The sequence below is a fragment of the Myripristis murdjan genome, chromosome 22 (genome assembly GCF_902150065.1).
Source record: "Myripristis murdjan chromosome 22, fMyrMur1.1, whole genome shotgun sequence".
Taxonomy (NCBI): Eukaryota; Metazoa; Chordata; class Actinopteri; order Holocentriformes; family Holocentridae; genus Myripristis; species Myripristis murdjan.
In genome coordinates this window covers 20,042,492-20,054,645 of record NC_044001.1, presented here as the reverse complement: position 1 = coordinate 20,054,645, position 12,154 = coordinate 20,042,492, and the positions used below count along the sequence as shown (strand labels likewise).

At 43.5% G+C, this 12,154-nt stretch overlaps 1 protein-coding gene across 1 annotated transcript; it reads right to left on the bottom strand.

Annotated features, from left to right (window-relative positions):
- Window positions 1-342: 342 nt before the first annotated feature.
- Window positions 343-3,920, bottom strand: LOC115354756 (protein L-Myc-1b-like). The gene is made up of 3 exons (XM_030045257.1): window positions 3,643-3,920; window positions 2,470-3,106; window positions 343-1,691 (listed from the first exon to the last, which is right to left on the bottom strand). Exons 2-3 carry the CDS (start codon window positions 3,011-3,013, stop codon window positions 1,102-1,104), a joined length of 1,134 nt encoding a protein of 377 aa, XP_029901117.1. The 5' UTR covers window positions 3,014-3,106; window positions 3,643-3,920; the 3' UTR covers window positions 343-1,101.
- Window positions 3,921-12,154: the final 8,234 nt, after the last annotated feature.

Here is a 12,154-nt window from a genome sequence, read left to right as displayed (position 1 = left end):
GTTTCAAAATATATGTGGTATCAGCGAGAGGCATGATAAGCCAGAGGCATCTGATACCTCAACCTCTGACATTTAAATCAAGGTCTCATATCAATTTGAGTTTTCCTCAGGTTACCATAGAAACAGGTAAAAAAATTGTGCTCATGTTTCTGAAATGAGAACAAAATCACTTCGATGGCAAGGTCAAAGTGTTCGGAGACACCAACGATAAAAAAGCATTTGTATCCCTGAGAAATTTTTATAAAGCTGACAGAAGGAGGAGGCATACAGTAAGTTATTACTTATTAACAGCACGTTGCATTATTCTTCATCTAAATGGAAAAAAACTCCAGGACTCCAGGATTATATGCAAATATGGTATAAAAATTTAATGTTGCTGGCAATGTAAGCATGCATCAAAAAAAGCATTGAAAAAAAAAATCACACAAAGTGGCGGGTGAATATAAAGTACACCAGTGCTTCATATTTATATTTTTTTTGCCCATTTTTTTTATATTTTCTTAACAAAATAGAGGCCCTTAATGCCTGATGGCATGCTGTACAGAGGAGCAAAGTTCAATGACAAGTTGAACTTTGACAATGACAAGTGATTCTGTCTCCTTCACCAGGAGTGATAAGATATTATTTACATAATAATTTGTACATCAAATGAGAGCTATTCACAGAGTATTTACACTTTTCTCCAACAGAAGTGTGCAATAATAAAATTCATTGATAAGCCCAAGTTTGTTGTTTTCAGCACATACATCCTGTAGATTACAGATATTCACTACCACTAGAATTTTTTTTTTTTGTCATTTTTTAAAACAATTTCTCTCATCACACATCAATGCATACCTCAGTCAGAGCTACATTTATACAAAAACACAGTGCAAATGAAAATATAATTCACATGACACAAAGCTCTAACGTCCAGCCTCCGCCGTCATGGGTTCACAGGCCAGCCAAGAGTCAACTCATAGGAAGCTCATAGCAATATGAATGAGGCTTTTATTAGAAATGAAATCCATTGCTCTTCATACAAGGCATGTTATAATATAAAGTCCGTAGTGTTTTGGAAAGTGACAGTGAAGTTTATTTTGGAACCAGCTTATGTGGGTCTCAGGAGCGTTTTAAGTCGGCTAACTTGCGGAGGAGCTGCTGCTGTCGGGCTTTGAGCCGCTTCTTCTCCTGGACCTGCTGCTTCTCTCTGGTGTGCAGCTGGACCAGGTACTCTGTTGCCTGAGTCAGGATGGCCACCTTTGGGGTCTTGGCAGACTCCACCAGACCAGGGATCTGATCCCGCAGGGCCAGGAAGCGGGACCGAAGGTCATTCCGCCTCTTCCTTTCCAGGAAGTTGTGGTTCCGTCTGCGGTCACTGTCCTCTGTGTCGGAGCTCTGAGGACTGTCTGAGTTGGAGGCTGAGTGGGAGAGGCGAGCAGAGGAGCCCGGCTGCTGACTGGACTCCTGGCAGGTACGTTTGCACTGAGGTTCCTCCTCAGACTCGTCCTCTTCCTCGTCGTGCTCAGGTTCTGGCTCACTGTCCGGTGAGCGGGCAGCGTAGTTGTGCTGCTGCCGGTGGACAGACATGTGAAAACGTTTGGGGCAGGGGTCGGCACGGACTGTGATGGTCACCGGTTTTCGGCCATTCACCTGCCGCGTCCGGTTTTGCTTGCTCTCCACAGTGACAACATCAATTTCCTCCTCATCATCTGTGATGAACGAGAAAGACAACCATTCACCCATCAATACACAAAACCAAACTTTTTCAGTTTCACATATCAGTACATTAATAAAGAGCAAACTCTATATGCCACCACATCAGACCAAATCTAAATTTGACAAGATCTGGATATCTTGGGGGTGTAGATTCCCCAGGAAACTATGCAAACTAACATTCCTCAACATGAGGGGGGCAGAGCACAGGATAAGTGTTAATGGAGAAGTGGTCATCCATGTGAATGCCTGTAGGGATTCAGGCTTTTGTGAGTGCGGACCGAGCATATTCATCAACAATTTAAATGAGGAGACCGGTGGGCAGAGGCTCTGCCTCATTTGGGAAGTCTGAAAGAGTTTCTCTCACGGTCTGCCGCTGTGTGTGTGTAAAGTAATAAATCATCAGGGCTCCCATCATCCCGCCCCTCTGCTGCACTCTAATTGTAATGCAAAGCGAGTGGAAGACATTCTAAGAGGGGAAACTCAAGCAAAACGGCCGGGGGCGCGGTTTTTAAAAGACTTGACGGCGTAAGCACAGTGTTGAGAATATACATGCGCGTAAGTATGTCGCCAAAATGAGTGAGTTTAGGTGACTGCATTGCACTGGATGACCCCGCTGCACCAGACGTCAAGAGTTATGCAACACCATACTTTAGACTTATAAACAGGGATGCGCTCTGCAGCCCGGCTCTCCAAATTACGCATCGTTAGAGGGCAATATAATCCCGAGGCATAGGCAGGGTGGGGCAATTTAGTGCATGACTGGTTCCTTACCAGAGGAATCGGAGCGAGACTCGGAGCCAGACGACGCCGACTTCCTGCAGCTGTTTGCCGGGAAGGTGAGAACAGCCGCGGGGTCGACGCAGTCTGTCGTTGAGGCGGCCAGTGGCGCACCGGGCGAGACGCACTGCGCTTTGCTCGGTCTCACGGAGATCTGAGCCACCGGGGAGACGCCAATTTGTGCTGCGGTGGACAGCCTCCCACTGACTTTCTCCAGCTGCTTGCTGGCAGAGAAACTACTCCACATGCAATCCTGGATGATGATGGAGCTGAGGTTTCCGAACAGCTCTTCCGTGTCGTTTATAAACTGACCCTCGCACTCCTCGTCCTGACCCAGGACCTTGGACAGCCAGCTGAGCTTGTCTCCCGGGGAAAAGTGCACGGCAGCACCGCTCAGTGTCCGGGTGGGAGACATAGGAGGGGTGGGCAGCAGCTCGAACTTTTTCCAAATGTCCTCGCTTGGTGCGGTTGACTTGTAAAAATCTTCCTCCGTGTCGAAGTCGTCGAAAAAATAGTGCTGGTAACAGTCGAGCTCCATGTTCCAGCGGATAAGATCCTCTAGTGTTTAGACCAGGAACTGATAACAAGAAAGATGACACCAATAGCCTCTGTAGTGGGGTCTTCACACAACCTGAAGGGACAAATTGCAGTAATTAACAAACACGATCTTTTGGAGCGGACTTAGCGTCACTTTCCGGCAGATGCATGATCACATTTCAAATATCCATCTAATGGCCTATTAGGATATCACATGCCGCTAATAGCCTACTTTCTACAAATGGGACCACATTAATAATTGATTGCATCTTGCGGATGCTCCCTTTGCAGTGATGGGCTCAAACCGTCCAGGCACACAAGGTTATTACATAATGTAGTTATATATGAGCTACAGTTTTAATGCAGCACTCTGTGTACAGTGGAGCGGATCTTGGGAAAGGGAGTTTTACAGGAAAATCCGACAAATAAAACTACAACATTAAGGCATGTCCAGAAATGTAGGCTTTGTTCCAAATGCATCTCAGAGGGCAGGCATCCGATTCGGGTAGACACAAAAGTGCACTGCTTCACACTCTACAAATGGGCATGGCTGGAAGTCGGCTGCGCTGTCCTGTATTTCCTCCTTTGAAACTTTCATAGGTCGTCGATGGCCAGAATAAAACTACTCACCGGGTCAGGCTCTCCAAGAAACACCCAATGCGCAATTCAGGGCATGGAACATCTCCCAGTGAAACCAAACTCCACAGTTTGAGGAGGGGGGGAAATGGATAAAGCTGTCCGAGTTGACGAGATGAGGGCGTCACTTGTGGGGAAGAGAGATGTTGGCTTTCGCCGCAGTGAGTCTACTTCTTCTATCCGGCAAAAGCGCCGACAGGGCTCAAACAGGCAACTGGTCCGCCCCGCAACCTCTAATAGAAAGCCACAGTGCGTTTTTCGCGCCAGTGAGATATCCTGTTATAAGGTGATAAAGTGCAGGGAGGAGCCTCGCAGTATCTGCAGCGGTAGATCCGGGTAAGCCCTTTCATTTGCATAAAAGGCGGGGGAAAGTGCTCGGCCACGCCCAGCGCGCAGAGCCATTTGTGGTCATGACATATATTATGATAGTCATTATTTCTTCTTTCTTTCTTTTTCTCCTTCTTCTCCTTTATTTTGTTTAATCTCAGTAACAGGACCCCTTCATACAACAGCAGCAGCAAAATAAATACATAAATAAACAAACAAGCAAACAAACAAATAAGAATAAGAATAAAAACAACAACAATCATAATTATAAGGAAACTTTTTTTTATCTTTTTTTTTTTTATCTTTCAGGAGTCAGATTCTAAAGCTAATAGTGTAACTATAAATAGTGTCAGCTTTGTCCCAAGACAACGTGAATTTTGTCATGATCAAGCCTGAGGCACTGAATTCACCTTTTCCTTCCAACTGTGACGACTCAGTTTCATCCCGTACCTGCAGGGAGTGAATATTGTTCACTATACCCACAAACTTCTCCAACTGGCGTCTTTATTCCACTGAGTGGCGAATGATATCCTGCATGTTGCTGGATTAATATTTCATTACAGCAGCATGATCCAGTCCAGATATTCCACCAGGCAATTAGACGCTGTGACTGTGTCCACTCAAGGCAGATGTCTTTGTCCACTGTTTCAGCACCGTGAGGCACCAAGTCCCACCTCCACAGAGTATGATGTAAAAAATACATCAAACATTAGTTTCCAACTTTATTCTCGTTTCCATTAATCCCATCTGGGTTTCCATTAATCCCATCTGTCAGTGTGACACAAGAGGGGAGCATCAGGGGTCACGTTTAGCTTTTTAAAATATACAGCACACATGAACAAGACTTTGTGTGTGAACTGTACATGATTAAACACGCATGCACACAGAACTCCTCTTTCTGTTTTAACAAATGTTTCTGTCTTTTCTTCAGACAGTTAGAAGGCTTGTTTGTTCTTGTCGGTTTCTGTCTGTCCACAGGTGGATCATCCAGCTGTAACTGAAAGGTAAATATTTCGAAACCACTTTGGAAGGCAGACAAAGAAGCTGTGCAGCGGTCTTGAGCGTTAAATATTGACAACTTGTCATCTTGGTACCACAGCTGCTGTGGTGTGAATTTGTATGACAAAAGATGAGAACGGAGCATGCACTGCAGTTTAACCCAGAGGAAGGTGCATCGTTTATGAGGTGTATTCAAAGAAGACACTTGAGAATCTAAAACATTTACAGAGGAGGAGGGTGCATGTGAGTGTCATGTGTTTTAAGACAAAGGAGCACAAAAAGTACACAAGCAGCAGAGGTTCACAGCTTGAAGTGTCCACGAGTGTAAGTGAGGTAATCTTCCTCTCCGTGCTCATCAAACAAGGTAACATGTGAAACAAACATCACTGTATTCGGTCTTTAGGAGATGTTTACGGACAGGCTCTGCTAAAGACAAAAAGCACCCCACACACACACACACACACACACTCTTCCCCTTTCACATGAAACTCACACACTCACTGACTTGACATTCATGATAGCGGCTGAAATCATTTGAACACTGGCATAACGGCATTGAGTCAAGCAACGATGAAACAGAGACGTAAACACATTTCAGCGTCAGAATGGATTCCATGAAAATAAATGCTTTGTGCTTGGTGCCTTCAGGCAAGTGAGAGGTCAGAGTTCACCAACGTCCCGTGACAAGACAAGGTCACCATCGTATACCTCTGGCCCAGTCTCTCCTCCACCTCCCTCTACCCGACGTATTGATCAGAGGAGGCCATAGCGTGCCCACCCTCTCCTTAATTAAGCATCTCGCTGGTCGAGACAAAGCCCCAGCCACATTCAGGCCAAGTTAATGACACTGATTAGTGGGGGACATCTGTTGTCAGAGAGGGGCCTGAGGTCAAACACACTTACAGCCCGAGAGTGGCGTCTCAGGTTGGACGGGCAGGTCACAGTATGGGCGCTTGGGATTGCTTATGGTACCACCTGGCAGTACAACAAGCAGCTCAGCTCATTCCAAGTCGTGCCAGTTCATCATAAACCTGTCCCTGCATCAATCCAAGCCACTCTAGAGCCCATTGTCTATGTTAAATTACAAGAGTAAGAGCCGTGTGGTTATACTGCACACACCCATGTGATCTCGGTTGAAAATAGACCAAAAAAAAAAAAAAAAAATCAATACAGCTGTAAGCTCTCCACCCCCTTGTTTTGATAAGTATTGTTTATATACTTCTTAATTAAGTGCATATGTTAAAGCCAGACTGTGCAGTTTCAAAGGGGACGGTGAACCACTTTGTTATGACACAGTAAAAGATGATGAATGCTCATAAATTCTCAAAGAATTTAACGTATACATGCCTCAAGAGTTTTGCGCAGCTCTTTCACTCCATTACAACCCAAATATAAGGGCATTTTGCTCTTTTTTTCAGCATTTTTATGGACATGTAATATCAAAAGACTGGGATTTAAGAGACATTAAAAAGTGTTGCATCAATGCCATTGGATATCAGAGTTCAGATTATGTCATAATCTGAACTCTGATATCATATCAATCATATTCATAATGAATATGATTATGAACCTTTACATTAGTAGACAAAGTGGTGAAACTGCATAGTAAGTAGGTACATTGTGCTCATTCTGCTGTAATAACTAAGAATGGGATTTAGAATCAGCTTGTCACTGAGTTCCTCATGTGTATATTTTATTAGCATTTTAAGCCCTGTTTATACATTTTTACTTACTTCTGTGGGGCTTTGCTATGTAGACTGACACAATGACCTGTGTGTCATGATATGTATTGAATTGGATTGTGCTGCCTTTGCCAATTAAATATCCTAGTTGTAACAAGTAATATTCATGTGATGAGAAATGTGCAGATACTTGGAAGTTTTTAAGTTTTGGAGATCCTTCACTCATAAAGCCGTGTCTGACTTCACATCATTGCAGGTCATATAAATTCACGTCTCACATTGCAAAGCGGACCACCCCCCAATCTGCTATATCAGTAACGCCTCATCTCCATCAATGACAGGACAAAACTTCTGCCCAATAAAATTCAGATGAGGGCCTTTACCCTCCCTCTGCTCTTCCATTCTTTCACAAGGAATGAAAAGTGGAAGAAACTTTCCTCAGCAGGGACATTGTTGGGGTAACAATGCTTAACACTAACAATAGGCAGAGTCCCAAGTCATCTCCAACTTAACTTCAAGTGGTGGCCATTGTCCCTCATTGTTGGAGTAGCATATGTGTGAGGTGGAGAAAGACACTGGTGGTGGTAGTATGTGTGTGTGTGTGGGGGGGGGGGGTCTAGCTTTGGGGAGTACTCATGCAGGACACATTAACGCCCACCGAGTCGCCCAGAGAATACAGGACAGAATACACTGGAGGAATTTGGAGGTTTACGGGGACTGTCCCATGTGCGATACTAGGCGTCTAATGCCTCAACCCCATGACCTCTGTGACACAGCCACCCCTAATCCCACAACCTCTGACCTTCCCGTCACAACCCCCAAAAATACAACCTGAAACAGATTGAAATGAGTCCGGTCACCCTATGCTGTGAGAAAAGCCATGCAGATGAGGAAGCAAGAGAGAGAGAGAGAGAGAGAGAGAGAGAGAGAGAGAGAGAGGGGGGAAAAAAACAATCACAGAAAAGTGTTATTGCTCCCCAGGGATGTAAAACACCATAATATGACACACCCCCTCGAAACGCTGGGAAGCTGTCACTTTACTGCTGCGAATTAACAGCAGTATACATCGTCTATGTCTGGCTTTTCTTACATTACGTCAGCGTTTATCACTGATTACATAATTTGTGTTTTCATTTCTGCCTACTTAAAGCGCTTTGTAAATGTGTTTTGAGCGCAGAATAAATAAAGATTATTATTCCAGTATATACAGCATATTATATCTGTCCAGGTTATTGATTTAAGTCTTGGATTAGAAATGTGTTTAGACTCAACACTCAAAAAGCAAACATGCAAATCTTATGCCATAAATATATGGAACACTCAGTCAAAAACGAATTCCATCGCCTTGCATGTTATCAGGTCTGGAGTGTTGTCAAAATGGATAGTAAAGTGAATATCAGTACAATATTGGTTCTACACTGGTACAAAGTTTATTAATGGTACAGTTATCATTCAGTTCGGTACTGTTAACATTCAATACAGACTTTTTTTTTTTTTTTTTAACTTTAATTACTACTCTACTGCAACCTACACCAAACTGAAAATGGCCTGAATGAAAATGTAAAAAGCACTGAGCAGTTATGTGAAGTATCTGACATGATTGTAACATCACAAAGAGACAAGTCCTTGGACAAAGAGAGAGTCCAGCAGCTCTGTTGCTTCACTGCAGACATGAATTGAGCTTGGCTGCCACCTGGTGGTTTGTGCCAGCAACTGCTTGGGAAACATGGGTCAGAGAGGCAGGTCAACTGACAACTAACACAGTGACATAACACACTGACCCAGGACAGGCACAACTGTTGCTAAAATCTTCCACACGGAACTTTGTAACCGAAGAGAAGTTATGAAATATTAAGCTTTTATTCCATAGTCTATTGCAACACTAATGCATTTATAATTGTATTAGGCAATATGTGAAGATCCATTTCAAAGCTGTACTTCAGTGTTTGACAACAGCATTTAAATTGTAAAACCACTCAAAAAGGTAAACTTACATTCACTTCTAGCTGCTTGTGCTGCTGTCTTCACCAGGACTCCTTGGTGCAAGAATTCTCGTATCTCAGAGGGAACATCCTGGCTGAATAAAGAATAAATGAAAATAAAAGACAAAACAATTTGAATGTTAAATGCATGAACAACTGAAGATTTAATGCTTTTTTTCTTTGCAACACTCCGTCTTGCTGTCTTAAATGCTGTGCAGTGTCGACAGTAGTGATGCTTCAAAATCTCCACAGAAATAAAACAAAACAGACAGCATTATTGTAAGAGTGTTGCTTGTGAAATCTTTTATTGAACAGAAAAGGGGTGGAGGCACAGGTGTCAATGTGCTTAGGTACTTTTGTGAAGCCATTCAAGAGTATGTTGAAGCCATTCAAGAGTATGTTGTGGTCATTGCTAGATGATGACTCCTTCTTCTCCTTTGTCTTCTCCTTTGCTTGTCACCTTCCTCTGTTTGGAGGTGAGGAACTTGATTTGTCTCTTTGACTTTTTCTGAATTTTCTGTCCAAACTCCCTCTCATCCCAGTCTGCAGGGCTCCTCACCCCTGCATCTCTGCTGTTAAGTTTTCCCTGATGACAGAGAGTCCCGTTCTCCATGTCTGATACCTTCAGCTTGAGGGCCTGCCCTTCCAGCTCTTGGTGCAGTGCTGCCATCTCCTGGCCAAGAGAATCCCTCGCCTCCATGTCTTTTGAGCAGTGTTGTGTGCTCCCGGATGTTTAAGCTCCTCTGGTCCTGGAGTGTTTTCAGGTCCTGGATTTCCTGGCTCGGTGCTTTCTCCATTTCCCAGGCCTGGAGCCTCAGGGTGTGCTCTTGCTTGTTCAAGGCCCTCTCCCCCTCACGAGTTTACTGAAATCCTCTGAAGTACTTCCTTCTACTGTTGAAGGGCCTCCAGCTGCTCTGTTTCTACCTTGAGCTTCATGGCCAGGTCTTTCTGGAGAAGGTTCAGCTCTTCTGTCGTTTTCTTGAGCTTGTTGGAATACTCCTGGCTGCTTAAAGTCATCTGTCCTTGGATCATGTTCAGCTCCTCGGGTTTTTGGTGCAGTGTCTCCTGCACCTCACAGGCCTTGGTTTGTTCCAGGGTGTTCGGGGCCCTTTCTTTATGGAGCATTTGTGTCAGCTCCTGTATTTGTAGGCAGTGGTCCTCTTTCTCATAGCAGAAAGTCTTCCTGTCTGCCTTGCAGGTCATGTGCATTGTTGTTTTTAGGAGAGCCTCCCTCGCCATCTCAGTCCTTTCCCTGTCTGGGTGGCCTGTAGGAGCCTGAGAACTTCTCCTTGCGAAGCTTCACTTTCCAGTCCTCCAGTGTTTGGTAGACAGCCCTGTTTGCTTCTTAATACTCAAGCATACTGACCCCCTCCTCCACTGCATGACAGAGGTCCTCATTCTCATTGTGGAGGTCTTCATTTTTCTTGGTGGAGGTCTGATACATTCTGTGACTTAAACTTGGAGGCCTCTTCTGGTCAAGGGCCTTTCCCAGGAGAAGTTTCAGCTTCTGCAGTTCCTGATTAAAGTCAAAACTTCCACCTGCCATACCTTGTTCTAGCTGATGTTGGCAATGCTGTGATTTATTTTTAAAGATAGGCCTAGCTTGCCAAAAGCATGGACATTGTTCTCAGACTAAAATGGCATAATGGCAAAAATTTAATTATATGGGTATTTATTTATTTACTTATAAACTCAGCTACCTACTTATCATGATTATGGATGTTATGTGTTATAAAGTTTGACTATAAAACAAACAACAATAAAGAACTCTTTAAGGATATAAACTTGAAAATGAATAAAGTGTACTACATCCAAGGTGGCAGAATGCCCATTATCACAGATCTGCTGCCTTCCTTACAACTCAAAGCTCACTTTGTAGACATCATAAGACCACCAGGTCATAAATTACATGTAACCAGAGAGTAAAGTTGTACCTGATCAAAAAAATACAATGAATTGCAGTTAAGATCTATATCTGATTACCTGTTCCTTCAAATTACAATGTTGACTACTTTTCAAATCCTGAGGAAGCATGTTTTTAATTCTATATATTTCATTAATGCCCAGCAGATGGCGCCACAACATTATCTCAGCAGATGTTTTCTGTTGCAATAGTGACGCTGTATTCCCTCTTATTTCATTTCAGTCTGTTTTTCCATATAAACATATATCGAAACTGAAATGTATTCAGAAATGAGAGAATGTTTTGTTCAAGTAGAAAAACAACCATTGGTCATTTGGGGAAAAAAGTAAGTAGAAGTAAAAGTAAAAGTAAAAGTTTATTTCTAGAGTGAAAGGATGGAAATACAATTAGATTAGAGGCCAGGAACATGATGATGCATGGGACAGAAAGAGTGTCTGTTTATGTTCCTGGAACTGAATCTAACTCATCAAGGGCAAAAAGACACTCCAGGGAAAAGTGTGCAAGTGCGCACAAGCGTGTGTGTGTGTGTGTGTGTGTGTGTGTGTGTGTGTGTGTGTGTGTGTGTGTGTGTATGCGCGCGCGCCTATAGGCACACATGCTGGGAATCTACAAAGATTAAGATACTTTAGGTCACTGTGTGTCATAAGACCAGCTAATTTCCCTGTACCACCGGCCAGCCATACATGTGTCCTTTGTTTCCAACGCTGGATCAGCACCCAATCAGGGGCGAAAACGGAAGAAAAAAAAACTATTTTCATCTCAAACCCCAGCCCCCTCAGTAGCATAGCAGGAGCCAAGATTTTATTAAACATATCAGAGTACAGTGCATGAAGAGGATCAACTTGATCTGACAGATAATGACTAAAACGGTAATCTGAGATCAGCATTTCCTCAGAAAGGTTTGTTATAGTCTCTGAAGACCTTAAAGCATAAATTATATTTGTTTGCTGCACAAGTCTAAACTTCAGTATGGAGAGGCGTTCTCATGAATAGCTTCCCAACAATCCATAAACTCTGAAGTGGGACTTGCATGACCTCACACCATTTTTGGACTCCTCCTGTCCATGTTTGCTAACAGAAAATGACTGACTCATGAGATCAGCTTCACCCTCCAAAACTGAACACACAGACCCACGAGCAGTGCAGTGGAGCTTCATGGAGTCAAAAGGAAACTATGTCTGGTGTCTGTATGGTGTGTGCTGCTCTCTAAATGAGGGGAGGAGCGGACAATCAGCTGATGTAGAGGCCAAAATGGGAGCTAAAGGAGACATCAGGTCAGATTATGTATGTAAGGTGGGAGGAAAATAGGGAAGAGGTAAAGAATATAGAGGAGGGGGCATTGCATTTCCTTCTCTGCTGGGTGTGTTTGATGAGAGTGGAGTCAGGTGTGTTTTCTGTGCAAATGGTGGGAAGGGTTTGTTTAATTTGCTTTTTCCAGGTAAAACATTGTGTGTCCTCAGCAATGAGGTCAGTGGCTGTTTTTTGCCAGCATGAAGTCAAAAGAAAGAAGAGAGAAGTTTTAAAAGTTTCTGATTAAAGTGAGGAACTGAGCGGACAAGATAAAAGTAATAGGATACACATGAGGAAATCAA

Coding starts and splice junctions, on each gene's coding strand:
- LOC115354756 (XM_030045257.1), bottom strand. CDS start 3,013: ATGGAGCTCGACTGTTACCAGCACTATTTTTTCGACGACTTCGACACG. Junction 1,692..2,469: donor GTCTCGCTCCGATTCCTCTG/GTAAGGAACCAG, acceptor CGTTCATCACAG/ATGATGAGGAGGAAATTGAT.